This window comes from Tasmannia lanceolata, unplaced genomic scaffold (assembly GCF_043159265.1).
Source record: "Tasmannia lanceolata isolate RefF3 unplaced genomic scaffold, GAP_Taslan_0.1 ptg000023l, whole genome shotgun sequence".
NCBI lineage: Eukaryota > Viridiplantae > Streptophyta > Magnoliopsida > Canellales > Winteraceae > Tasmannia > Tasmannia lanceolata.
The window spans coordinates 11,215,385-11,242,949 of record NW_027518700.1 but is presented as its reverse complement, the minus strand read 5'-3'; the positions used below and the strand labels follow the sequence as shown (position 1 = coordinate 11,242,949).

The 27,565-nt window shown below is 37.5% G+C and overlaps 2 protein-coding genes across 5 annotated transcripts in view; one reads left to right on the top strand and one right to left on the bottom strand.

Annotated features, from left to right (window-relative positions):
- Window positions 1-8,770, top strand: part of LOC143856096 (calcium-transporting ATPase 5, plasma membrane-type-like) — a 40,243-nt gene extending 31,473 nt beyond the window's left edge. For both annotated transcript variants that reach the window (XM_077366152.1, XM_077366151.1), the window contains exons 24-34: window positions 62-226; window positions 4,748-4,864; window positions 5,161-5,259; window positions 5,352-5,489; window positions 5,600-5,700; window positions 7,131-7,176; window positions 7,255-7,389; window positions 7,951-8,058; window positions 8,144-8,235; window positions 8,350-8,468; window positions 8,572-8,770. In XM_077366152.1, coding sequence (XP_077222267.1) covers window positions 62-226; window positions 4,748-4,864; window positions 5,161-5,259; window positions 5,352-5,489; window positions 5,600-5,700; window positions 7,131-7,176; window positions 7,255-7,389; window positions 7,951-8,058; window positions 8,144-8,235; window positions 8,350-8,468; window positions 8,572-8,609 — 1,158 coding nt within the window. In that variant the 3' untranslated portion in view covers window positions 8,610-8,770. The remainder of the gene's footprint in view (window positions 1-61; window positions 227-4,747; window positions 4,865-5,160; window positions 5,260-5,351; window positions 5,490-5,599; window positions 5,701-7,130; window positions 7,177-7,254; window positions 7,390-7,950; window positions 8,059-8,143; window positions 8,236-8,349; window positions 8,469-8,571) is intronic.
- Window positions 8,771-11,856: 3,086 nt separating this feature from the next.
- The window catches only part of LOC143856077 (choline monooxygenase, putative (CMO-like)), a 53,251-nt gene continuing 37,542 nt past the window's right edge, over window positions 11,857-27,565 (bottom strand). Inside the window, exons 7-12 of one of the 3 annotated variants that reach the window (XM_077366124.1) lie at window positions 20,063-20,184; window positions 19,874-19,967; window positions 18,045-18,095; window positions 17,907-17,974; window positions 14,078-14,208; window positions 12,014-12,149 (exon numbers count right to left, since the gene is read on the bottom strand). In XM_077366124.1, the coding sequence (XP_077222239.1) occupies window positions 14,115-14,208; window positions 17,907-17,974; window positions 18,045-18,095; window positions 19,874-19,967; window positions 20,063-20,184 (429 nt within the window). In that variant the 3' untranslated portion in view covers window positions 12,014-12,149; window positions 14,078-14,114. Of the gene's footprint in view, window positions 12,150-14,077; window positions 14,209-17,735; window positions 17,975-18,044; window positions 18,096-19,873; window positions 19,968-20,062; window positions 20,185-27,565 lie in introns of those variants that run through there. The other 2 variants (XM_077366123.1, XM_077366125.1) reach the window with 2 other exon arrangements.

Sequence of the window (27,565 nt, the reverse complement as noted above, 5' to 3'; positions counted from 1 at the left end):
GGATATTATTAAGCTTCTGAAGTTTAGTTGATCTTTTGTGAACTAAACTGCTGAAGTATAGGTACGAATGGTGACCGGAGATAATCTTCAGACAGCAAAAGCAATAGCTTTGGAATGTGGAATAATTGATTCAGAAGCTGCTGCTACAGAGCCAACACTCATTGAGGGAAAAGTATTCCGTGCTCTGTCCGCTAACAAAAGAGAAGAAATTGCTGACAGTATATCGGTATGATTCAAACAATCATGCCCCTTTTACCATATGCTTTAATCCATCTAACATAGACTTTCAAATGGTTGTCAGTGTTAGACTAGTGTTCTCCAGGAACTCTAAAATGTTGATACATCCTATATAGATAATTTCAATGTTAAATGTTTTATAATGTAGCTTAAGAGTATTCGAAGTATTAAAATTCATTCATTCATACTTAAACGCGTGTGCAGACAGATATAAATATATATATATATATATATATATATATATATATATATATATATATATATATATATATAATGTGTGTGTGTGTGTGTGTGTGTGTGTGTGTGTGTGTGAGAAAAGTGTTCCTGCGCAGCTGCTCATAGAAGCGCTCAGATAGCTTATCTGAACAGCTGCTTCAAAAACTCATGTGGCCCCACATTTTTGGGGTGATCCAAAGCATTCATTTGGAAGGACCTTCCATGGATAGGGTGTGTACCAAAAATGAGCCCTTTAGGATCATCCTAACCCTACCATTTGTGGAGGGAAAAAATGGTCAGAAACAGTGTCTGTCCATTTTCCCCTCCACCTTTGATTGGGTTAGGATGATCCTATAGGGCTGATTTTTGGTACACACCCTATCCATGGAAGGGCCTTTCAAATGAATGCTTTGGATCACCCCAAAAATGTGGGCCACATGAGTTTTTGAAGCAGCTGCTCAGATAAGCTGATAGCTGCACAGGAACACTACTCTCTCTCTCTCTCTCTCTCTCTCTCTCTATATATATATATATATATATATATATATATATATATATATATATATGAGAAAAGCGTTCCTGTGCAGGGAGCCTCCCTGCTCTTAAGTGTCTTAAAAAGCCTCCCATTGGTTCGTATAGCGGGTCCACCTTTGCAGGTCCACAAAAAGTGACCAATGGGAGGCTTTATAAGCCACTTAAGCGCAGGGAGCTCCCTGCGCTCGAAAGCAGATAATCTTATCTGCACTTGAGCATAGAAACAGGGGTGGGCCACATGGGGGGGGATCCAAAGCATTCATTTGATGGGCCCTTTCATGGATAGGGTGTCCACCAAAAACCAGCTCCATTGGATCACCATAGGGTGTCCATTTATGGGGTGAAAAATGGGCAGATTTGTGGACAAATAGTATCTGTCTGTCCATTTTCTCCCCCACAAATGGACACTCTAAGATGGTCCAATGGAGCTGATTTTTGGTACACCCCCCATCCATGATGGCGCCGGTCAAATGAATGCTTAGGATCACCCCCCCAATGTAGCCCCACTCCTGTTACCAGCACTCGAGCGCAGATTCTCTCTCTCTCTCTATATATATATATCTATATATATATATATTTATATATTTATATTATATAACACCTCAAGCACACCATTTTTTTGGTGCGCTCAACACTTTTCTCTCTCTCTCTCTCTCTCTCTCTCTCTCTCTCTCTATATATATATATATATATATATATATATATATATATATATATATATACCTAAGAAAGATTTAAGTTAATCTCTCTCTATATATATATATATATATATATACCTAAGAAAGATTTAAGTTAATCTTTTATCCCAGTTTCGTCATCAATATTATGATAAGTGTGCTTGAATTGGAAGGTTATAAACAATAATTGTGGTGTTGTTCAATACATGTACCAGATATGGATTTTGAATTAGCATTTGGTTCAGTGTAGGACACTCCCACATACATGCCATCACATGTTATTATGAAAGGTTTCATGTTTCAATTTCGGTCGTGATGAAAACATATTGGTTTTGGATAAAAATTTCTGCGGAAATCCTTTTTAATTCATGAAAACGTATGGAAACATATGTAAGTGATGTACATTTTAGGCAGAACCTTAGGAAGTGGGAGAATAAATACAAATATACATTTAAAAGTATCACCTAAGCAAAAACAATCACTCATAATAGTTTATGAACATCGAACATCTAGTGACATGCACTGTCTCGCATATCTGATAATTCAGTATGTTAAAGTATAAAAGATTTAATAACGCCTTCTCCAACAGCTTAAGCTTTTTAGAGTAACTGGTAGTTTCACATGGTATCTGAGCAAATACCTGGGTTCAAACCTCCTTGATAGCAAAAATCCACTTGCAATGGCCAAACCCGAAAGAGGGGCCACACGTGAGGGGGAGTGTTAAAGTATAAAAGATTTAATAACACCTTCTCTTAAGCTTTTGTATAAAAGATTTAATAACGCTTTCTCCGACAGCTTAAGCTTTTGGAGTAACTGGTAGTTTCACACAGTACATACCGGATTTCACATGTAGTTTATAAAAATATTTATACATAATACATACACTACATGTCATATACAATTTAGATGAATATAATTATGTAACACATACTGGTATAGTATACCACTAATGCACTTACAATTTTGATTTCAGTATGTGTTTCGATTGCGGTATTCATTTCGGTTGTTTCATTCCGGTTTCAATTGAAATTTAAAACCATGTTATTATGTAATTAAATTGCTCATTGGTCTATAACATTTGCTTTGAATTCTTAACTTTTACATCTTGGTAGATTTTTCCTTGGGAGAAAATAATTAGATAAATGCACCCCTTTTGTTTATCAGGGTGGCCTACCTTCGGAGGTTTATTGCCTTAAGAGGAAAAAGGTTTAGGAGTCATATAGCAAGCATACTTGGTTAAAAGGAGTGCATTTATCATCACCCTTTCCCTTTCCCTTTCCCTTTCCCTTTCCTTTTTTCTTAGAAGTTTTATTGACAATATGTATCATAGATAACCTTTGTTGGAAGAAGAATACATTCGCATATTGTCAGAAGTGGCCCCTCATGTACGGTAGAACTAGGCTCCATAATGATAGAGTGGAGTGTAGCTCTAGAATACACATGGGTCTCATTTTGATTCATTTGAACCATCCATCGGATCGGGTGGACCTCACCTTTGATTCCCAATGGCCCAAAAGGCAGAGAACACTAACCCGCGTTTGGCCACTGAATTTGAACCATTGCATCTGTGTATTTCTTACTTTTTGGTGGGTTTTGAGTGGACATATAGGATTTTTTCCTATCAGTATTGTATGTTGGGAACAAACTATTGAAGCTAGGGCCTGCCACATGAATGATTCAAATCAACCATCATGGGCATTACATGTTTGTTGGAAACTGGGCCCCACATATTAAGGTGGAGTTTGATTGAGAGAATCTATGAAGCACGGGTACGGGTACGGGGTGCGGGTACGACACGACACAGGTACGTGGGTACGTGATTTTCCAAAAAAACTGGGTGCGGGTACGTTCGGGTACGCCGAATATAATAATATATTTTAATATTTTATTATATATATATAAAAATTAAAAATAATAATTGGAGAGCAATCAAATAATAATAACATCACCAAAATGGAAAATTCTAATATTACTCTTCATTTCATAAGTGATTAAGTTCCATATTTCATAACATGAGGCATCAATTCATTCATTTGGAAAAAATTTGTCGCCAGTGTGTTGACCAGTGCCTGACAAGATAAATAATTTTTAGAGACCAAATTATAAGATTTCTTTTACTAGACTTTTGGGATTTAATAATGTTTTGACATGATAGATTTTATGAATTTTAAAATTTGAAAAATACCCCACTGTTTGAAAGTTAAGAAAGTTAAGAAAGTTAAAATTTTGACCGGACCCTTTCTCTGCGAATTTTGTACTAGAACAGGAAAGTTGACTTATTTTCCTTTAGATTTGGGTCTTGAAACTATTTTTAATAAATCCAAATGGGGTATTCCGTTATTTACATGTAAATCTTAAGTAAAATAGTAAAGACATTTACTTAAATGGTTTACATGTAAATACTAAGTATAGGAAAGGAGAGAGAAGAAGCCAGGTAAGAGAAGCAGGACGTGTCGCGCACCCCTAACGCACCCGACACGCACCCAGTACAAGAAAAAAGCTTTTTATTTTTTTAATTATGGGGGTACGTACCCGGGACGTACCCAGGGCGTACCCGAAAGTACCCGCACCCCATACGGGTACGGGAGGCCCGGGAGAGTACCCGTGCTTTCTAGGAGAGAATCATTCCTTATATAGAAACTGAATCTTTATTTCAACCAAACTGATTGACTGTAGCCTATGCCATAAATATCGTTCTCGGGAATTTCTCGGCACGGGAAAATCTCGGGATATGTTAAATTTTTATTTTTGTTAAAAAAATAAAAAATATATAAATATATAAAATTTAAGGAAAAAATAAAATAAAAATATCATAAAAATATCGGGATAATATCATGATATTATAGCGATATTTTATGATAAAATGAAAACATCACTATATTTTTAAAATTTCGGGATTATTTCGGGACTTTGTCAGTTTATCAAAATGCCTTGATAAAAATGCAATATTTTGAAAATACCGGAGATGTTTGTGACATAGACTGTAGCCACATTGTAGCACATCCTACACCGGTAAAATGCATTACATATTTTTGTGGCCTAAGATAGCGGCAAATTATATTAACTGAGAAGAAAATATACAGGTAATGGGAAGGTCGTCTCCTAATGACAAGCTCCTGCTGGTACAAGCATTGCGCAAAAGAGGCCATGTTGTTGCCGTAACTGGAGATGGGACTAATGATGCTCCTGCACTGCATGAGGTTTGATCTTGCTAGCTATTATTTTAAATTCCTCTCGGCTATCCTCAAGTACTTTACTATGTTCTAGATGACATTCCTATCATGGTTTTAAATTTAGGCCAAAATACTGAAATTTCGGATATCAGTTGGGACCGACACTGAAATCACCTAATTTTGGCCAAATTTTCGGAAATTTCTGCCAACGGCACAAGTTTGAAATTTGTTTCTTACCGAATTTCGGCCGAAATTTCATATCCAAAACCAAAACTGAAACCAAAATTTTAAACCTTGATTCCTATTCTTCATTTGGTTTATAGGCAGATATAGGCCTTGCAATGGGTATTTCAGGAACAGAAGTTGCAAAAGAAAGTTCCGATATTATTATACTGGATGATAACTTTGCTTCAGTTGTAAAGGTTAGTCTACAGCTAATAAGTACATTGTATTGAAGTTCAAATTAGTTTTTTATTGGATGGAGATAAGGATCTATTTTATCTATTGGATCTAGGTTGTCCGTTGGGGGCGTTCTGTATATGCAAATATCCAAAAATTTATCCAGTTCCAATTGACAGTTAATGTTGCAGCACTTGTAATAAATGTTGTGGCTGCTGTTTCTTCTGGAAATGTTCCTTTAAATGCAGTGCAGGTTTGAGATCATTTTTTTCTTCTTGTCCCTAATTTGTTAGGTTTTTTTTTTTTTTTTTTTGAATAGTTAGGCTTCTGCTTATGTCCATCTTTTTCTTTTATGATGTACAGCTTCTCTGGGTTAACCTCATCATGGATACGCTTGGAGCGCTTGCATTGGCGACTGAACCACCAACGGATCGCCTTATGCACAGAGTTCCAGTTGGTCGAAGGTTTGAATACTTGGATAGGGATGAAACAATATAATGACAGAAAATTTGAATATTAGGCATTAAAAAAAAGGCAGAAAATTTGAATATTTCAGCAGTCCATTTAGAACCATGGTTTTAAATTTCGGCCGAAATTTTGGATTTCGGATGGGACCAAAACCAAAATCTCACGAAACTGAAATTTTGGGAAAATCCCAAATTTCGACCGAAATATTCAGTTACAATTTCAGAAAAATGATATATTTTTTTCAAAATTTTACTAATTTTCAGCCGAAATTTCGGCAATTTCTGGTGAAATTTCGAAATGAATATAAAATTCTTTTTTTTACCTTGTGTAGAACTAATCATCTGGTTTTGTAAGCTGTCAATATAATTTAAGGTTCTGCTAGAATGTCACTTGTTGTATCCTGTACTTTCTGTTCTGTCATCATATTTGCATTTCGATACATTGACCTGGGAAAGTATATAGGCCATACAGATAGCATAAACCATTTTAAATGTTTGTATTGTTTAAAAGCAAATAAATATCTCTATCAGTCGCTCTTCTTGATTCTTGGAACATCTCATAACATATATTAAAAAAAATTATATTTTCTTTCTCGTCTCAATATGTCTCCCGAAGTTAGAAACGTACATTATGACCCAACCGCTGATTTGTTTATTCCCAGTTTATGATCACTGTTTAAAAACTCCTCGAGTCAACCATTGACTCATCCAAGTTGATTTGGTTTTACCTTGTCCTCTTTCTTACATGTGCCCTAGATTTACCCTACCAAGTCAATTAAAAACTCCTTCGATTTGGCTGAGTTAATGAAAAATTGACCGCGTCATTCACTCCCCTGAGTCTCCTTCTTTTACCCTAGGTTAGGTTCTTCCAAGTCCAAGTTTTAAACCTTACCTATCATGGCTATTATATTGGTATGTTTTATGCGTACAAATGCGACTTGCCATTTCTAATGCCAAAATCATGGATGTCAATGCAGGGAGTTTTCCTACTTGACATGGACATTTAGGGCATGTTTGGCTGTGCTGAAACTTTTTTCCTGAAAAATTCCCTTGAAAATCAAATATTTTGACATTTGGATACACCAGGATCTTCTGTGGATACTCTGGTCTACGTACATCCTGACTTCAAAAGATCTATGCTTAGTGACCAAAAGTAAAAAAGAACAGAGATAAGGCTTAAGCACTGCTCTTGTTATACCATTGGTATTTGTGCGTGAAATTACCCTTCATGGAGTGTGAACTCTTTTGCTGACCCTCGAACCATATTTATTCTTGCGAAATCATGCTTGATGATTTTCCACACCACTATCCTAAAGTTTCTTGGATTCTACTCTCTATTCAGATGTATCTATAGTTCAACGTTTCCAATGAAAGTATGGTCATTTTTACCATAAACGTTGAGCTGAATTTATTGTATTTTTTCTCAGGGAACCTCTCATTACAAATATCATGTGGAGAAACTTGATTTTTCAAGTATGTATATTCTGTTTACTGAAGCTTGTAGAGGATTCACTTTCAGTTGTGCATTGATAAAAAATTGAGTTATTGCAGGCTCTGTACCAAGTGTGTGTCCTCCTCGCTTTCAACTTTTGGGGTAAAGCCCTCCTGCATTTGAAGCATGACAGCATAGATTATGCTGACAAAGTGAAGAATACATTCATATTCAATACGTTTGTCCTGTGCCAGGTTGGTCTAGCCTTGCACCATAGAAGGCACCCAAGTTTTCTTATGTATTTTAATATGGCTACTAAGTTGTTTAATGTGGCATTAGTATTGTGAAACAACCAATTACTCCAAAAGCTTAAGCTATTGGAGATGGTGTTATTTAATCTTTTATACTTTAACACTCCCTCTCACATGTGGCCCCTCTTTTTAGGGTTGGCCTACATGTGGCACATGTGGCCCCTCTTTTTGGGTTGGCCATCACATGTGGATTTTTAATATGAAGGAGTTTTGAACCAAGGACCTTTGCTCTGATACCATGTGAAAGTATGAAACAACCAATTACTCCAAAAGCTTAAGCTATTGGAGATGGTGTTATTTAATCTTTTATACTTGAACAATTATTTTGCTTAAATTTTAGTCGATTTTGCATGCTTCTATTAATAAGGTTGTTAATTATTTTTCCTCATCCTAATAAGAAAACCTATTTGATCTTTTACCTATCTGCAGACATGCTTTTCCATCTCAGTTATTTTTAAGTTGCTTTATCTGAGAAGTACGACAGCTAATATTTCATGTCTGCAGATATTTAATGAATTCAATGCTCGAAAGCCCGATGAAAAGAATGTCTTTACAGGAGTCACTAAAAACCATCTCTTTATGGGGATAATTGGATTTACTCTTGTAGTACAGGTAGGAACAACTCAATTGCTTATGTTTTGGGCTTTCGGAAGTTCCAATTTCTTGCATGGTATCACAAGCATTCTCCTTGCTGTAGATTTTGATCATCGAGTTCCTTGGGAATTTCACTAAAACCGTTCGTCTCAATTGGAAGCTTTGGCTTTTGTCCGTTTTCATTGGTTTCTTAAGGTCAGTCAAGGACTACGCATGCACTCGTGTTGGCGGTTTTGTATGACTTGAACAACAAATTTGAAATCGCATTCCTCATTTTCTTTTGACTAAAGACATTCATCTTTTTATCAGCTGGCCACTGGCTCTTGGTGGGAAATTCCTACCAGTTCCTAAAACTCCACTCAGTGAGTTGTTTGCATCCCTCGGAAGGTTATGCAAATTCCAGGGCCGCCGTACTGAACATTCTAATGGTAAGAGCCCTTCACTTCACATTTATGTGTGGATTTTGAACTTTTGCTCTTTTGATAATAGAATTACAAGTGTTGGTAACTCTAGTGTGCCCTGGTCTTTCAGGTCCTCAAAATGATGGGCATGAGGAGGCTCATCAATGAATCAGATTGTGAGGCTTTGCTTTCTACTGTTGGATCATTTTATTTCTTCTCTTCATACAACTGTAAACAACTTTCTTTGTTTTTTTTCTAAATGTTCTTATATTGTTTCTCTTAAGTGAGAATGGTGAAAACATATATCAGAAAAATATTCATTTTTTTAATGGTATCTCAGAAAACATATATCTGACAAATATTCATACGCAAATGCTTCATAGAAACATTGATTGCTTGATGTCTCTACCATAGAAATCTTGATGCTAACGGCGGCCTGAACTCGGTCACCAACAAACTGTTTGGAGTTGACATGGGTCAATTGGAACCAAAAGAGAACAAATGGAAATAAAACTATCCAATCTCAGATCAAGGATTCTAGCAAAAAATCCGTAAATCTGCAATTGAAAAAATGTTTTAATTTGCTTTTCTCTTATATATTCACATCTTTCTCTTTTCTCTTTTTCCTTTCTTTGAGTCATGTATTTTGATTTGTTCTCTTCTAACAGATAAATTTTTGGGCTCATGATTTGCTAGATTTTGTTGTCTGTGATGCCATTGTTTTAGATTTACACGATATCGTTGGCTGTTTTAAAATCATAGTTAGCAAAATGTGTTTAGGCAACAAAACGGATGGGGAAATTTGAGTTTAATACAGAGTATTGGTTCAAATAAAGTGTAAGTTAAAAAATGGTCAACTACACAAAACAAAAAACAAAAAAATTTAATATGTTTAAAATTTTGTCATCTACAAAATATAGCTGGTTTATGTTCGGAAAGTTGGTACAAAATGTGTTTAATAAGTTTAAAAGCAGGTTTTTTTATGCAAAAGTTTTAAGCAAATTATTGAATGCCCAACCCACAAAACGTGTTTTGCTCAAAAAACCGTAGTTTAAAGTGACGTTTTGCGAACTATGGTTTCGATCCTAAGTGGGGGTCTGCCTTGACTTGGTGGGACTCAGCCTGCTATGACAGATTTAAAGTGGTTAATCTAACACATTACATAGGTACTGGGGCTTTTGGTGTAATGGTTAGGTACCTAACATTTGGTATTAGAGCACCTATCACGTCACATGTTTAGTTACTGAAGAGGCAATAGTGGAAAGGACTCCTAGAAAAGAATAGGGTAAGTGGGTAACCTAGTAAAAAATATCCGTAGTGGAAGTAACTAGAGTTGCCGCGGGAGGCAAGACATGTGAAAAGGGCTACTGTAAAAAAATGTCAGTAGTGAAAGTTGCCAAAGTGAGCCATTTAGGACCGCAGAAGTGTTCTGGAATGTTTCAGTGCTAAGTGCTGGGTCCCGTCTAGGTATGGGACTAGGCGGAACCCAGCCTGGTACGGCCTATATTTACAGGGCTTAGTGTAACGTGTTCAGTCAGTCTTGGGTATTTTGGCGTATTGATTAGGTTCCCATACTTTGTGGGTTGTTTTTAGGCGTTCACTTCAGATTGGATCCACCTGTGTCTTAGTCACAATCCATTCAAATATTTTATCTGTCAAATCGGATTCTGACTGTTCTTTAGATCCTACTTCCTGTGTCTCATTCACAATCCATTTAAAAAAGGAGAGTCCATCGGAGTGTCCTAATAGGTCCTACTTACATTTTACACAGTTGAGGCCTAGCGTGAGCTGCACCCACAACGACGGAGTGGGGTACGGACTTATGGTCAATGGTTAGAGAAGAAAGAGAAGGGCTAGGGACTTAGGTTCAATGGTTAGAGAAGAAAGAGAAGAGGGTGACTGCAGATGCTTTGAGAGAGATGAACGAAAAAAATACTGAAAATAGGAATCGTTCAAAATAATGCATTACTTATTGTCACTAAAATGCCCCTGAAATAACATTTAAAGTTATAAAAAATTAGAAAGTATTTTTGTGAAATAGTATAATAAAATCAGATGTAGGACTGTCCGATGGGCTTTGGATAGTTTTTGGATCTGATCGGTAATAATTTCGGATCCTATAATAGGGTCGTAAAATGTGTCCATATGTTCGTTAAAGTTCGGATTCGGACGGTCTATTGACACCCCCTAGTTGTTTGAGAAAGAGATCATATGAGATATTTAGGTTTTTAGTTTTTCTTTTCGGAGATAAAAATAAAATCTGGGTAGGCCTTTTTAAGTGTCTCTAATGTTTTTGTGATCCTTATTTCCCATGCGTAGACACATGTAGGTATTGAAGCATTCGACATTGAAGGGTTTCAACAAATATCCTTTTTCTTGTACTTTATTTTCTGTTTTTGAGTTGGGGCTGTGGGTCTGTTAGAACTTCACAAGCTGAATTTGTCGAGTGCATTTGATCTCATAAAATTAAGTTAAAATAACCTAAGTATTGATGTTTCTTCTTTGTTCACTTGGGTTATTTTCCTATTCCTAAGAAAAGGATTATCGAAATGGATCTTGACCAAGACTCTTAAAGTAGGATCCAAATAGCGCCCCAGAAAGGATTAGGATTAGACTCTGAAAAGTATCGAAGTGCAAATGAGAACTCCTGTGTATGCCTCCAGGATACAACAACTCCGGTCCAGGATGTGTGCACTCATGTAGCCTGACAGCCTTGCGAATAGGGCTCATTTAGTCTTATCAGCAGAAGATATACTGAAATGTGTTTCTGAGAAAGGAGTCACTGGAATAATATCCAAATACGAATTTTCTTCGTTTCATATTCGTTACCGTGTCCTTAAGCTTTTGGAGCAATTGGCAGTTTCACTTGGTATCAAGACAAAGGTACCGAGTTCAAAACTCCTTGATATTAAAAATCCACATGCCAAAAGAGGGCCCCACATGTGCTCCATGGGTGGGCCAATCCTAAAAATAGTTGCCACACGCAAGCGGGAGTGTTAAAAGTATAAAAGATTAAATAATGCCATATCTAAAAGCTTAAGCTTTGGGTGTCATTGGTTTAAGACTTTTGGTACTGGTAATTGGATTAAATGACACAGTAAACATTTCTCAGTTGTCATTAAGAAATCGTGTCACAACGGTATTAAAATACCGAGCTAAATTCGACTATTACTGATGAATCACGATAAAATAATTTTAAGAGTGGTAACCAATTATCCGCGGTTAACGCGAGATTTTCCGTGTAAAACAAATAAATAAATTTTAAATTTCTAAATGAACTTTATTCTTAAATAAGAAAGAACAATTTCAGTGTTCAAGAATGAACATAGAAGAACTTCAAAAACTATAAACCTAACAACACCACCCTCCCTTCTTCCATGCTCCCTTGTACACCTCTAAAACTTAGGGAAATTCAGGTGCTTGGTAAAGGTCTAAGAGAGATTGATCCAAGTGAAATAGCTCTTGTTGATTGGCACTGAAAAATGGGGCTCCACTTTGTAAATTTTGTTTTTGATTCAGTTGGGCTTGTTGAGCATTGCAGACAGCCAATTGAGCTTGGATCGTCGCAAGCTCGCATTGATTTATATAAATCTCATTTTGTAATTGGGATATAATTCCGACGCACCCGTAAACAGGGTTTTGTACGCGAGAAAGCGCCTCGAAAAACATGGAATCGGCCGCAGGTGCACGTAGATGAACAGGGAGTTGCTGCCCAAAATTGCATAAATTGTTAGTGACTAATGACTGATTTTGATATATAAATATGTAGATGAATGATAGATGCAAGGGCCCTCTTCTTTATGTAAGAGCTAAAGAAGGGCCCTTGAATAGATCCATGTCATTTGGGAGTAACCAAATTCAGTTTCTCAACGGACTTTAAAAATGACATGGATCTATTCAAGGGCTCTTCTCCGGCCCTTGCATAAAGAGGGCCCTTACATCTATCATAACTCAAGTATGTATGTATAGATAAATCCCTATTAACAGATCTTGTTCTAAACAGAAAATGGAATCAAAGTGACACACCAAAAACAAATTAATGAGAACTGGGAGTAGCTGACACATTGGGCTATTAGCCTCACTCAGTTTTGTGTGTTTGGCTCAGTGGGATCCATTCCATTGGCGAATCGTGTCAGCGCTTGCCACGCAGAGTGTGTGACACTAGCATTTTTTGGAAAATAAGCATCAATAGAAGTGAAGGGATTTAAAGTTTGAGTCCTTAATTAGGCTAAAATTCTCTTGCGAGAAAAAATCCATCAAAAATAAGTTTTTTAATATTTGGTTAACTTATTTTCTTGTCTATGTTTTCCATGAAAGTTTCAACCCCGCTTGATCCTGAAATTTCTTTCCTATGGATTTTTTTTCTCCATTAAATTGTTTTAACCTACTCAAAATTACCCTACACATCTTAAGTATTGTAATAGCCTTTAAAAACTAAATAAAAGGTGTGTAAAACCAAGCGAATAGTGCCATTATCAAAGTATTGGAGGGTGGGTTTTTGCAGGGGTGCCCTTTAGGTTAGCATTCCTCATAAAATAACGCCCTTTTAAGTGCCAATATTTATCTACATACCAAATTGCACAGTAACTTCAAGTGTTATACATTTAGGGGTGCAACTCGGGCTAGGTTGGGTTAGGTTGAGGCCATAACTAACCCTCAACCTAACCCAAGTTAGCATTATCTTAACCCTAAGCCGACCCGACTCGAACATCGGGTTAAGGAGTGTCAACCCTAACCCAACCCGCCTAACCTCATGTCAGGTCGGGTTCAGGTTGGCCCAGGGCAAAATCAGAAAAACAAAATACAAAAAGATTGATATTGAGTTAGGGTTTGGGTCTCAATAAAATCACGATAAAGTTAGGGGACGGTGTCATGTTCGGGTCAGGTTGCCCAGGGACTCAACCCTAACCAAACCCATAATTAAATCGGAAGGCCAACCCAACCCAAGTAGAAATCGGGTTAAACCCGTCGGGTTTGGGTTGGGCCCGACCCAAGTTGCACCCCTATATCCATTTCCTCCAAATAAATATATTATTGTCTTATTGGATGCACAACAAATATTATTTTATTTTAATAGAGAAGTTATATGATACCCGACCGTCAAAATGTAAAGGGCATTTTATTTTAATAGAGAAGTTATATGATACCCGACCGTCAAAATGTAAAGGGCGGAAGGAGACAAAAACTGCTGCCTTGGTTTTTGAACCAAGGAAAAGTAAAAAAACGGTACTTTCCCTTGGATTAAAAAACGGTACTCTCTGCCCTTTATTTTGACGGTCGGGCATCATATAATTTCTCATTTTAATAAGTTTTTATTGCACCCACTCAAATTGTAATATCTTCCATGAAAAGGCACTGCTCAAAAGATTTTTTAGATATCTTACCGAGAGATAAGGCCTAAAGTAAGAAAAATCAATAAACGAAAAAACAATAAGTCCCATCATCTTATGCATTAATGAGATAAAGACCAAAGAGAATTTAAGACATTTAAATATCTAAAAATATTTGCTTGCTTAATTAATTTACATCAATGGTTATGTAAGTCATTAAATGAACGTATAAAGATCTTTCACTTATTTAATCTCATAAAATAGTAAGAAAATCTATTGATATGTGGGATTTAAGCTCTTATATACCTCTAGCATTTTACCAACATTGCTGGAACCAAAGACCTTATGAACGCAAGCAAATCTTTGAGGATCTGTTGAAGGAAAATAAGGTTTTAAAACGCAATCTTCTTGGCATCTTCTTCGTAGATATTTGCAAGCTGCACAACGAGTATAATTAGACATGGTTGGATTCTGTAAAATATACTAAAGATTTCTCAATCTTGTGATTAGATTAATGAAATCTGTAATGAGATTTTGTTACCCATTGAAATCTTTTGAAATATATAAGGAGAGGAGAAGGTGTAGGAGTCACAACGGCTAGAAATTTCAAACGTACTTCAGAGAAAAGGCAAGTTGGTATGTGAGGAAAGTTGGTATGTGTTTTGAGAGAAATGAAGGTGGCCAGAAAAGGAAACCAAATGTTTAGATGGAAAATGATATTGGATAGTAGTGAATGACTGATTTAGCTTTTAAGTAATTTACATTTAAAATACTTTTAAGGAAAAACTAAAAAGGGAAAGCTCTTCTTTCTCACATACAATATTTTTATTTTTGTCAGAAACAAGTCTTTTCATTTATGTCTATTTACATCCATTATTTATTCTAGGATAAATTAATAACAAGAGACAAATCTCTCTTTAACATAAGTTTTCACCCATCTCTTCTAGAATATAGGATCTCCCTTTATATGTGGGTCTCAAGCCAGTTTAAGTACAGAGATTCAAGCTTTGCAATATGAGATCCAATTCTCTTGTTATGGAGTTTTACACTCCTTAAGCTTTCAAGTCCCCCTTGTAGTCAATACCCACATAGTAGTATATAGAATTTTTCTCCTCCCAGTCCTCAGCGTGTATGCTGCAGCCATATATTTTTCTCTGCAATGTGTTTTTACTCGCTACATGAGTAAGGTTCTCCCTCCAAGTTAAGGTTCACAGGCCCATCATTTAAGATCTAAACCGTTCAGTTGTTAGGCGCCAACGTAAATACATCGTCCCACGAAAATCATCTCCATTAGATGGTCCTACTCTTCGATCATTGAGGATTCTATATGGTATGGTTCATCTACAAATTAGAGGGTTACAATCATCCAATAAATTGGGGCCCAACAACTGAATGGTTTGGATCTTAGAACAAGGTCGGCTTCATTGTATTTTCCAAAATATAGATTCACCTACAAACGGACGTATTAGACACTGAGCCTATCTATATATTGCACTACATACATATTCTTCAGAAAATTCGCTAGCGCCACTTTGTTGGAAGCTCCAAACCGTTCATTTGTTGAGCCTCGACATAAATAGGTTGTGACTCAAAAACTATCTCCATTGGATGATCCTAACCCTCTATTCTTAAAAAGGCGACGCCTTATAAAAATTTCTGCAGTTTAAAGAGTTAAAAATCATCTTCAAAATCGTCTCTGCAGTTTAAGGAAATGATTTTTGGGCAAGGCCTATGTTAGTATGAGTCACAGCAAATGAACAGTTTGGATCTTCAAACAAAGTGAGGTCAAGTAATTTTTTTTTTAAATACGTCATTTATGTTGTCCACCTTTAAAGACCTAAACCATTCATTGATTCGCCCCACTATGAGAAGAGAGAATATTGGTTCGGAGAATAAGTATAGGTGGGGCCTACCTTGTTCAATGATCTAAACAATTCAGTTGTTGGGCCCTACCAAGGGTCCATGTAGAGAGAGCAATCAGTACACAGAGAGATTTCACAAACAGTAAAGGGGGTGAATTTTTCACCGCCCATCTATAAAAGCACAGCCCAGTGCACGAGGCTCCAGCCATTGTGGGGTCTAGGGAGGGCTACATGTATGCAGCCTTACCCCTGTTTTGCAGAGAGGTTGTTTGCGTGACTCGAACCCGTGACCACTAGATCACAATGGAGCAACCTTACCGTTGCGCCAAGGCTCACCCTCATCTATAAATCTATAATTAGCTTAATAGAAGATAAGAGTAAAGTGGCCCACTAAGATATAGAGCTGCTTTTCATTTCCAATTTCCTTATGCTCTGTTCTCTCGTCGAGAAAGGAAAGGAAAGGAAAGGGAAGGGAAGGAAAAGAAACCTCACAGAAAACATGTCAGATGAGCGTTTCGTTGCATAGAAACCTGACAGAAAGCTCCCAGAAACTTCACAAAAACTACAGAAATATGTGTTTCGTTGCACGGAAACTCAATAGAAACCTGTTAAACAGAAACTGTGACAAACTAACATGTAGAATTCTGAGTAACTAATACATTAAACCCCAATTCTGTGTTAAAAAAATCAGAAATGTGAATCTCATTACCATAAACCACTAAACCCTAATCCTAACCCTTAAACCCTATTTCCCATCACAAGAGAATAAATACCAAGCAAAATAAATATCTAGCACAAGAGAATAAATACCAAACAAAACATGTTGATTTGCAAAAAAATAATACGAACAGGTACGAACAAATACCCAAAATATTGTACCAAATACAAAGAAATGAGGAACAAATACCAACCCTAGATCTACCCAAAATATGAAAAAATGAGGAACAAATACCAAAAATATTGTAACAAAACTTGTTGATTTGCAAAAAAAATACAAAAAATAATATTTGTAACAGATGTACCCAAATACAAAAAAATACCGTAACAAAAGATCTATGAACCTTATTTCTGGAACCCTAAATCCATATAAATCATAAACCCTAACCCAAATCTGTAAACCCTAAACTAAATGCATAAAACCATAAACCCTAAATCCAAACTCGGAAACCCTAAATACCAAAATATAATGGGAAAAAAATAGATAAAAACGAAACCTTAACTAGTAAATCCGAATCCCTACGCTCAAACCCCTTATCTGAAACCCTATATCCAACAAAAAAATTCAGAGAGAGAGAGAGAGAGAGAGAGAGAGAGAGAGAGAGTCTGGGTAGAGTCGGGGAAATATAGAGGTTTCCGATGTATGAGGTGGGGAAAGGGCTTTCCGTGAAATCGCGAAAAGCCCTTTTCCACGTAATTTTTTATAAATTTCCACGTAAGTTATAAAAGTTTCCGCGGAAACTAAAGAAACACGGTTTTTGGAGTTTTCCATGGAAAAAAGGGAACTTTCTGCGGAAAAGTGGGAAAAGGAAACTAAAAGAACACAGCATTACTGATCAAGGTCTGGATCTATCCTCGGTTATAGGTGCATAGAAAATTCTCTCTGAATAAAGAGTTTTCTCTGAAAATTTTCACCATTTTCAAGGAAAATTCCAATCCTACCAACCCTTGGATTTTTTTTTTCCTTTGGGTGGTGGTGAGTGGGTGAGAGACAGACAGAAAAATTCAGCTTTAGCACAACTTCTGTCAATGATCCAAAACATTCATCAACTATGCCCCACCAATGTCCGGAGTCGGTCCGGAGTTTTTAGAGATGTGATGCTAACCACTGATCCTCTTCCTCAAGGATTTTCGTTTTAGTTCTTGTTTCTTTCACCTTGTGTTTTTTTTTCTTTCTTTTCTTTTGTAGTTTAGACATTCTCAGTCTTGCTGTATCAGTTGATGTTCACCATTAAAAAAAAACCCACTATCCTCCACCATGGATGGGTCATGCCCCACAAAGTATTTCCCAAATCAGATGATCCTAATCCTCAGACAAAGGGGGATATGGATCGACCCACATTATTAACATGGGTGTTCATTGTTTTAAGGCAAATGGATACATATTATTTCTCTGGCAATCTGGTTGTACATATAAATAACGTACATATTTCCCATATATAAATACACAAGACAAGATTTCTTGGAAAAGTAATAAGCAGGATTAGACATGAACAAGATTCTGATGGAGCAGGCAATGGAAATGATACATGGCCATTTCAACAGTAGGAGCGTACCTGCCGCTGATGTATGCTGGTGATTCAAGCCCTTTTTGGACTCCTTCACACAGTACTGTATCTTCCATCTACAATCCATCATACTTTTGTTAGACTTGGCTTGTAGATATATGGGGACTAAACAAGGTTTGTTTATACCTGCACTCTTTCGCTCTCTACTAAACTTCTTTCGATGAAAGCTTTATCATCCTGTGGCAATGAAACAATCTCATCCTTGAGTAACATGATGAATTTGTAAAGCTATGGTGCTGAAAAAACCATGCAGATTACAAAACACTTATTTCCAAGAGTTACAGATTTATAAGTACTTTAATAGAACATAGTTTGTATAGTTGTGTCAATGTATATGATAACATCATATATTTCGGATTCCAATATTCAAAAACCTAGGCTAACATGGCAGATGACAGATTATAAAATATTAGCCAGCCAAGAACCCACTCAGAGGTTCATTGAGGGCTTTCAATTCTATCTACAACCTCAAGTACTGATACAGCCGTGTGGCCTGGCCCAGAACCCATGCAATACTGATGCAGGAGAATGACCAAAGCTGTGGAAGCTATAAGAACCATAATATTTATGGGGAAATGATATTTACGCCCCTTTTATCACCAGGGACACCCATTTGCCAGTGTACTGTGCAATCAAAGCCTCTGAATTTTTCTGACATAAAGTACATGAGCCCCCTTTTTGCCATTGATACACTGACGCTGGGTGTCCCTGGTGATAAAAAGGGGCGTAAATATCACTTCCCTATTTATGGCCACATCTCATTGGTTGAAAAAATGATTTGACTAGGGCCCAACAATGCAACCACTGAGGGGGTGGCAATCGGAATACTTAGAGATGTAACTCCATACAACTTTTTTGGCTATTCAAGACTTCTTCATCTAACTCAAGACAATGTCCAGATCAATGAGAAATATTCCAAACATTAGTAACCGACTAACCGGTGAACTAGATTGTAGACTAATCATGGACTCAAAATGGATGCGAAACAATTAAAAAACCAGTTCATGCTTAGCCATGTGTTGAGTCTTTTACCAGTGCACCCAACATCTCATCAGAAACCTAGAAACCTTCTACCCACTGGAAACATATACCCTTCAACCATCCTTTTGCCTTCTGCAAACATGTACTTTCCATCCAATACCATCTCAAATCTCGAAGAAAAACAATCATGGTCAAGCTATCAATAACAGTGAGTAAACCTCCCTTAGCCATCAAGAAACAGACCCCTAAAGCCACGCAGTAGAAGAAACAGATCCCATATCTAAGACCATGACCACACATCAACTCAATAGAACTGAATGAACCGGCATAGGCTACTAACATCTCCCTAGCACATTGTCAGTGAACCTACCAAAACTAGTAGCACCGGTATATCCCTATTAATCACATTAAAATTTAGGTTGAAGTTGAGCAAACTTCAGATGAGAATTGAAAAGACAGAAAGGCCTACTTGAACAGCAATCCTCTGCTTTCCCTACATATACACAATTTCATGGTTGACTTTCGCTACGAGCCAAATATATAAAGCCTCAATATATCTCAACATCCTAATTTTAGGGGTGGAGAAACGTAAAAATCAATGTGTAGCAATTCATTGAATGCAGACCAGCTGAAGCGCAATGTATAATCACATATTGTTATTGAACAATCTAATTACAAACCATTCAAAAAAAAATCTCAATACCATCAAGATAAAAACAAATGGTGTTAAGATGTGCCATTTTGCATGGTTAACGATGGGTTTTAAGCTTGTGAAATGACATAGAAATTCTACATCCAATCCTCAGAATTTTTTAAGATGGATGGAAAAAGTAAAATATCACATGACAGAATAGTAACTTCTAACTTGAAACTAGCATTGGTATTACAATCCCATATTTTTAAATATCTCACTCAGTTAACAACCTAGAAATGCTGCTTGAGATATTATAGATAATACATACAGCAGGTATTACCTTCAACGAAGAATCGAGAAAGTAGTCAAATATCACTTGACATTTACTCGAGCCTAGGGGGAGAACTAGATTAGTATCCATCCATGGACCATACCTAGCAACACCAATAGTCTCAAGATATCAGAGTTATAATCATCACATTATTTACAATAAAAAATGAAGAGTAAACACATCAGACAACTGGAGTACCTGTTGATCATAAAATTTGGGTAAATGAAAGCATACAGAGATTTTGAACCAAGCCTGTCAAAATTATCTTCTCTTTCTACCGAAGTACCTTCACATCTTTGGACGCTAACCTTCTCAAAAATCTAGCAATCACAGTTTTATCAGTTATTTCTAGGACAATCATCATAATAACGAATAATAATGGATAACCATAATTTATAGTTAAGAAAACAAACTGATTCTTGAAAAATATGAACAAAGGCTCAGAAAGGCCCCACCCACTGCAACTAATGGATATCAATCATAAAATCCATAAAATAATGAAATAAAGAATGTCATCCAGAAAAATCCAGTCAACTGCTAGTGATTTTAAGCAACTCTAAACCAGCAACCCAAAATCCTCTGTTTAAGTTCTGGCTAAGGTGATTTCGTATTGTGTCCAGATCACCCCCTTCCCAAACCAATTTTGAGAGGTCGAAGCACCAGCCAAAGTGAAAATGAAAGTGAAAGCATCCAACAACAACAGCAAGAAGTTTTGATTAAAAAAAAAGATTAACCCCTTTGATCCAAAATAAAAAAATCCTAATAGTTTGTAGATAGAGAATCGCAAACGTGGCAGTTTCTAAAATCTATGTTGCATGGGTACAGGTACCGCACGTATGATTCAGCAAAGCTTAGAAAAAGGATCCGTGGATTTGTTAATATATTTCAGTCAATTTTAATTGTTAATATATTTCAATCAATTTTAACATTTTAATTATTTTACCTAAAATATGGTTATGAGGTAATATATTGGAAATTTTGATAGGTTAGGTAAATATAATGTTTAATTTCCACATAAAAAAACTTACCATTAGGATGGATAAAACCCGAAACATGTGGTAATAGTATTCTGAAAAAAGATAAAAGTGATCTAAAAGTGTCGTAGAGAATTCTAAAGTATTGGAAGTGGGTACTACCTCCATTCAGCAGGATCCATGCAACATAACAGAGTGTCGGGTTCAGCAAACCTCAAAAAGGAAAAAAGCATTTGTGAATTCTACAATATATTTTAATCAATTCTAAAATTTTAATTCTTTTACATAACAATGTAGTTATAAAAGTAATATACTGGGAATATTGATAGGTTAAGTAAATATAATATTTAATTTCCATATAAAAACTTACTATTAGGATGGATACAACTTAAAACATGTACTAATTATGAATTTGTGGCACGTCTAGTGAGTTTCCAATCACTATAGGACTGCACCAAGGATAAGCTCTAAGCCCTCCTTTTTACGCTAGTTATGGATGAGCTTACGGAGGGTCTCCAGGATGAGGTGCCATGGTGTATGTTATTTTCAGATGACATAGTATTAATCGATGAAACCAAAGCAGGAGTAAATGCTAAGTTAGAGTTATGGAGAACTACCTTGGAATCCAAAGGTTTTAGACTGAATAGGACTATGACAAAGGATATGGGGAGCAACTTTAGTAATGTAAGGAGGCGGGACGAGGATGTAGTAAATATAACTTGACAAGAGGTACCTAAGAGGGAAATCTTTCGCTATCTTGGTTCAATTCTACATGAGAAGAGATTGAAGAGATAGAATAAGAGCAGGTTGGTTGAAGTGGAAGCTTGCCTCAGGAGTTCTGTGTGACTGTAAAATCCTTACCAAATTGAAAGGACAGTTTTATAAGACAGTTGTGCATAAGATGAGTGTAAAGGAGATGCGAATGCTTAGATGGATGTGCAGCCACACAAGGTTAGATAGAATTAAAAATGAAGACATCCGTAAAAACGTGAGGGTGGCACCAATTGAGGAGAAGATGAGAGAGCACTGCTTAAGATGGTTTGGACATATCCAACATAGGCCTTTGGATGCTCTAGTAAGAAGAGGCGACTCGTGCCAAGTTGATGGAGTAAAAAGAGGTAGGGGCAGACCGAAAACAGCTTGAGTAGAAACAGTGAGCAAAGATTTGATAGCTAGGAACATAACAGAGAACATGACCTTGGATATGATAGAATGGAAGAAAATGATCCATGTAGACGAACCCAACCAGAGCCAGGATTAGAGGCCGGGTAGATTCCTTTCACCTTCTTCATGAAAATTTTCTAAAGGATTCATTTAGCCTACTCCAACTAGTCTGGGACAAAGGCTTTGTTGAGTTGAGTTGAGTTGATGAGGGCAACAATAGAATTATTTGGGTAGATTGAGAAAAATCATACAATTAAACATATAATATTTGAAAAGGAACTTTGATCAGATGAATAGAAAAGAATGATGGGGTTGCTAATGATACGAGGAGGCAGATGACCATCAAGGATGTCTTCAAGAGTCGTCGGATCATTCCCCCGGGAGGTCCTCAACCGTCGTTTCACCCCTGTGATTGTGGTTCAAACCTCGAGCGACTGGTAGAACCCTACTTGTCGTGTTTAGATAAAGGATATTCCAACATTGAAGGTTTTGAGTCCCTCGGGATCTTTAATCTCTGCTGTAGAAGATCCCTTTTCTCTTTTGGGCAAGGAGCTGGTGCAGACAGACCTCCTTGGTCTCATTGGCCCCCACCGCGCTCACATGCTGGCTCCCTGGGGAGTTTGGAAGAATGGGACACTAGGGGGAGAAGATTGGATTTCGGAGCTAGAAAAACTCCTAGCCAAAGAGCAGTAGACGTAAATCGGAGACCAATACCGAATGGGAGTGACTGGATGTTCAGAAAATGCAGCTATAGAAACTTTGGGTTGCGCACCTCGTGCAGGAAGTGTTCTGAACTGCGACACAAAGAGAATTCTAGCCTTGCCTGGAGACTCAAAAAGGTTCAAGTTGTCGATGGTGGTGAAAATGATCGATGTCTGGAGATACCAGGCTCTCTGGTGGAAGAAAGAAAAAAGAACCTAAAGTGTTGTCTTATCGGAACTTTAAAATCTGGTTCATGGCTTCTGGAAGACGTTTGGGCTTGGGCCAAACATTTTTGAGGCCTCCCAGAGTTGGATAAGCCGTTCGCCATTAGTACCGTGGATATATTATTCTGTTTCGGCTCCGAGTTTCAGGCCACTTCGATCCTTCGTCGTGGTGGCGAGGCTTTTGGAGGGTATCTCTCTTCCCTCCAGCCTAGGTTCCCTGCTTACAATACAGGTGCTAGAACGATTCGGCTATGATTTTATGATATTCCTCTTCATGAGTGGTCTGCTACCACGGTGGAGATTCTGGGATCACATTTGGGCCAGGTTCTTGAAACACAACTCTTTGGGAATTATTCTCATTGTTTGGCGTACGTTTCTACCTTGGTTATATCCCCTCTGTGGAAATCCATTCCTCAGTTTATCAATTTAAAGGTAGATTCTAACATTTACTCGGTGGGAGTTAAGGTGATTTCTGAGGACAGTATAAATTCTCTGTCATTGTCGGTGGTAGGAGAGGCCAGTAGTAAAGACAATTTGCCATTGAGGGCTCTTGATGATGTAGGGTCACCGGCGGTAGATTCCTCACCGGAAAAGAAGGCAGAGGTCATTGGTTTTGGGCCGGAGCGGATGGTGGTCCCAATTCAAATTTTGAATTCCCCACCAACCCACCTATCCCTCCTGAGATTGTCCTGTTTTCGTCAGAAAGTAGGGAGGCTAGGATTAGGGGCTCTGTGAGTCTGCCAACTACAAAGAAATCATTGTTGGTACCTCCACGTGGCAACAAAAGGAAAGTGGGACGAAAAGAAGCTGTTGACACTTTTGGCATAATATGGGCAAAAGATTTAAAGGTTGTGAAAATAAAAAACAGGTTTCACGTGGTAAGGAAAAGTTACGAAAAAAAAAACACTCGCTCCGGAAAAGGTAAATTTAGGAAAGGTCTCGGGAAGGATGCTTGTGTCTTTGCAACTCGAGGAGGGTTATCTGTACTTAATAGAAAGCTTAAGCGCCTGTACAGAAAAAAGGAAATCAGGAAAAAGAGGCGTGAATCCGATAGTTTTCACTACAATCGATCTCCTCTAAAATCGCCTTCTCAAAGTATGTCTAGCAGCGATCAGATCGGAAACACAAGCAATACAGCTAAAGGGGCAATCAACCTCGTTAATGAAGACTTTGAACTTCTGAAAAATCTAAAGTACAATGAAAAGTTGGCGAGGAAAGAATCGCCTACTCTAGCCGAGGTCCTAATATCCCCTCTGAAGAAACAATGGTTTAAAGAAAGGGTGGCAGGCGCTCGAAGTTTGGGTTCGTCTCCGTCTCGATCCACCCTGAATAGTGAGGAGGAACTTCATACCCCCCTTCGCAATCTGCCCATCTTCAATAAAATTCTGGATAAGGAAAGGCTAATTCGAAGGCGTCTGTGGAAAGAGGAAAAGCAATCAGCCATTTCTTGTCTGGAATTTAGGCATCAATCTCTGGGCTCAGTTCAGACTTGGGAACGAGGGACCCCGGTAATGGAAGATACCGAGCGAATAGGCCAGCTTAAAGACTGCAATGACAAGGGTAAAGGTATTTCTGTACCATTAGTAGATGTCGACCCTGAGCACCCTGAACTAGAGAGTTTTAAGGAATTCTTAGTGATGGGAGATGCCCTGGGATTCTCTTATCAGGAGAATATAGACAAGACTAGGGCGATGTTCCTCGGATCGCAATCCAGAGTTATAAAGGACAGAGTAGATAAGGAAATGGCAAATAAAATAGAACCTAAATCGTGAAAATTTAAGTGGAAGAGGAGAGAATAGTGAAGGATTAGAGGAAAAGAAGAAGGAAGATGTAAAGAGGGTCGGGAAGTAGAAAAATGATAGAGGACGTCAGTGGAAAAAAAGCGAAACCACGTTTCTGCTTTTATGAGAGATTAGGTTGGATTCAATAGTGCATGGAAGGGCTATGCTAACCAAAGGAACAACTTACTTGCTTCAGAATCGGCAGAATGTTTTCCCCAGGATGTATTGAATAGAATTGACAAATTACGTACTCTGATTGTAGGTTCTATTACAGTATCTTGAGAGAGTGTTTCTATTGCTCTGATTGGTTTACCTAGTTTCATTGGGAGAGTAGGAGTTTAGAAGGGATGAGTTTGAAGGGGATAAATGCATCTATCTCCCCAGTCTCGCAAGTTGATACTTTTAAGGATTTAGGCTGTTGGCCAGCTTTTGAGTGGTGGCATAATCTCGCATAGGTGGTACATAATTGGGGGTTGGAAGATGTTGTAAAGAATATAGTTTTTAGGAAGTACAGGATGAAAACAAACTGATACCAATGCTCTGTTTATCTTTTGGACTGGTGTTGGCATGTCGGCCCAGTCCACCTTAATATTTTGTATTGCAGGAAGGGACTACTTGTCCCGATTGCCATCTTAATATTAATGAATTATGTCAACTTTCAAAAAAAAAAAATTTGAAAAGAATATTAAAATTATTTATTATTTTATCATGCAACTATGATATAGGCTGTTAAATTTTAACATGTATTTTTTGGGTAGCTTTTATTTTATTTTTATTTTGAGAGATGTAGTGTGGACAAAAATCTATTTTGTGTCCATGGGCATGTTGGTCATTTTGCCTAGCTTGCACATGTGTGAGCCACACATGTTTGCTCCATCTTTTCCCACTACCCACCTATTTCAAATTCAAGCCCTTGGAACTCCAAACCCACCACTTCCCTAGGCATTAAAGACTCCACTTTCCCATACCTACTACCACTTACCAAAGCCATTACCTCTCTACTTTCTTTAGACTAAGCCTAATCTCATTAACTCCATTTTGTAGAGAGTCTCCACAATCTAGCAAGAGACCTCCATTGAAGCTTTCTTATGTGCAAGCTAGTGTTTGAAGCAAAGGCCAACTTGTCCCATATTTTCTCAATGTTTTGAAGCTTTCTTGTTGAAGCTTTCTTCTCTCTTTTTGTTCTTGTCTTGTATTGTTGTTCTATCATATATTAAAGTGCATCTGATGCAGATAGTAGGCCCAATAAGAGGCATATTGGCCCATTAGGACTTATTACCATGTTATTTAGTTTCTAGGATTTTATTTCCATGTTTTTTGTTTTAGGGCTTTAATTTTCCATGGATTTTTATTTCAATTGCCTATAAATAGGCCTCATGTATAAAGGATTATTAGCTCTTTATGAATAAAGATTGATTGATTTCTCCCTCTGCAGATTTCTCCTCCCCTAATTTCCTCTCTTCTGATTCTTCTTCTTCCTCTTTCCCCTCTTTCCTCTCTTATTCTTCTCCTCCTCTTCCTCTTCTCTTCTCCTTCTCCTCTTTCTTCTATTTTTCTCCTGGTCCTACATCAAATTTGGTATCAGAGCAAAAGATCCAAGCAATCAGTCCCGAGAGCAAGCCGTTGAAGATCTGAGGATCAATCGAAAGATAGCAGTCCTTTCCATCAGTTGTAGGTTTGCAACCTCACACGGCCATTGTTTCACGTGAGGAAAGCTTTGATTTTCAGCCAAGTTGAAGAGAGGATCCATATTTGACATTGCTCGACTAGCAACAACCTATTACTGCAGGTTTGTTCACCCAAAATCTACTCACTTCCAGCCTTTGCCGTAGAGTTGTTTTTAGCCTAGACATATCACCTGATATCCCATTGTTTCATCGATCCACAATAGTACCGAACCCAACCAGAAAACACCCACAAACCCCATTTTTTCACATTCCAACCCAGCCCCCACCTACAAGTTGTCTAATGTAAAATGAGTACAAATGATCGCGCTTCAATTTGACATGCTAGATTGGGTCATATTAGCATGGACAAGTTGAAGGTCGTGATGATTAAGAATCTAGTAAATGGACTACCAAATTTAATTCATTTGGTGGTGGAAAGGAGCATGAGGGTTGTCAATACGGTAAGGCATGTCGTCTTCTATTTAACAAGTATCATTCAAGGTGCAAGGCCCCATCGAAGCTTATCCATAGTGATGTAATGAGACCTTGTAAGACACCTTCATTTTCCGGCTTCCGCTATATGTTCTTAATTGTTGACGATTTTGCTAGATTCACTTGGGTATATTTTATAAGGGACAGATCCGATGCCTTCTCTAAGTTTATTGAGTTCAAGAAGACCATTGAAGGTGCACTTTATAAGAGGATCAAGCGGTTGAGAACTGATAATGGAGGGGAGTTTTCTTTCGATGAATTTTCTACATTTTAACGTGAGCATGGTATAGAATCTCAATTGTGCCTATACACTTCAACAAAATGAAGTGGCAGAGAGGAAGATTGGACATCTTGTGGACACTTGTAAAAGTTGATTGTATGCAAAGAACTTACTCAAGGCCTTATGGGCGAAAGTATGGCATGTGCAACATATGTGATTAATCGGGTGCCTCTTAGTCCGATAAATATAAGTCTCCTTATGAGTTGATGTTTGAGGTGAAGCCTAGTGTCAAGCACTTCAAGGTATTTGGTTCAATTTGCTATGTGCATGTGCTGGATGAGAGGAGAACCAAGTTGGATGCTAAGGCAAAGAAGTGTATTTTGATTGGGTATGATGAAAGGAAGAAAGGTTGGAAGTTCATGGATTCTATAACTCACAAGTCCATTGTTGCAAGAGATATTGTGTTTGATGAAGTCT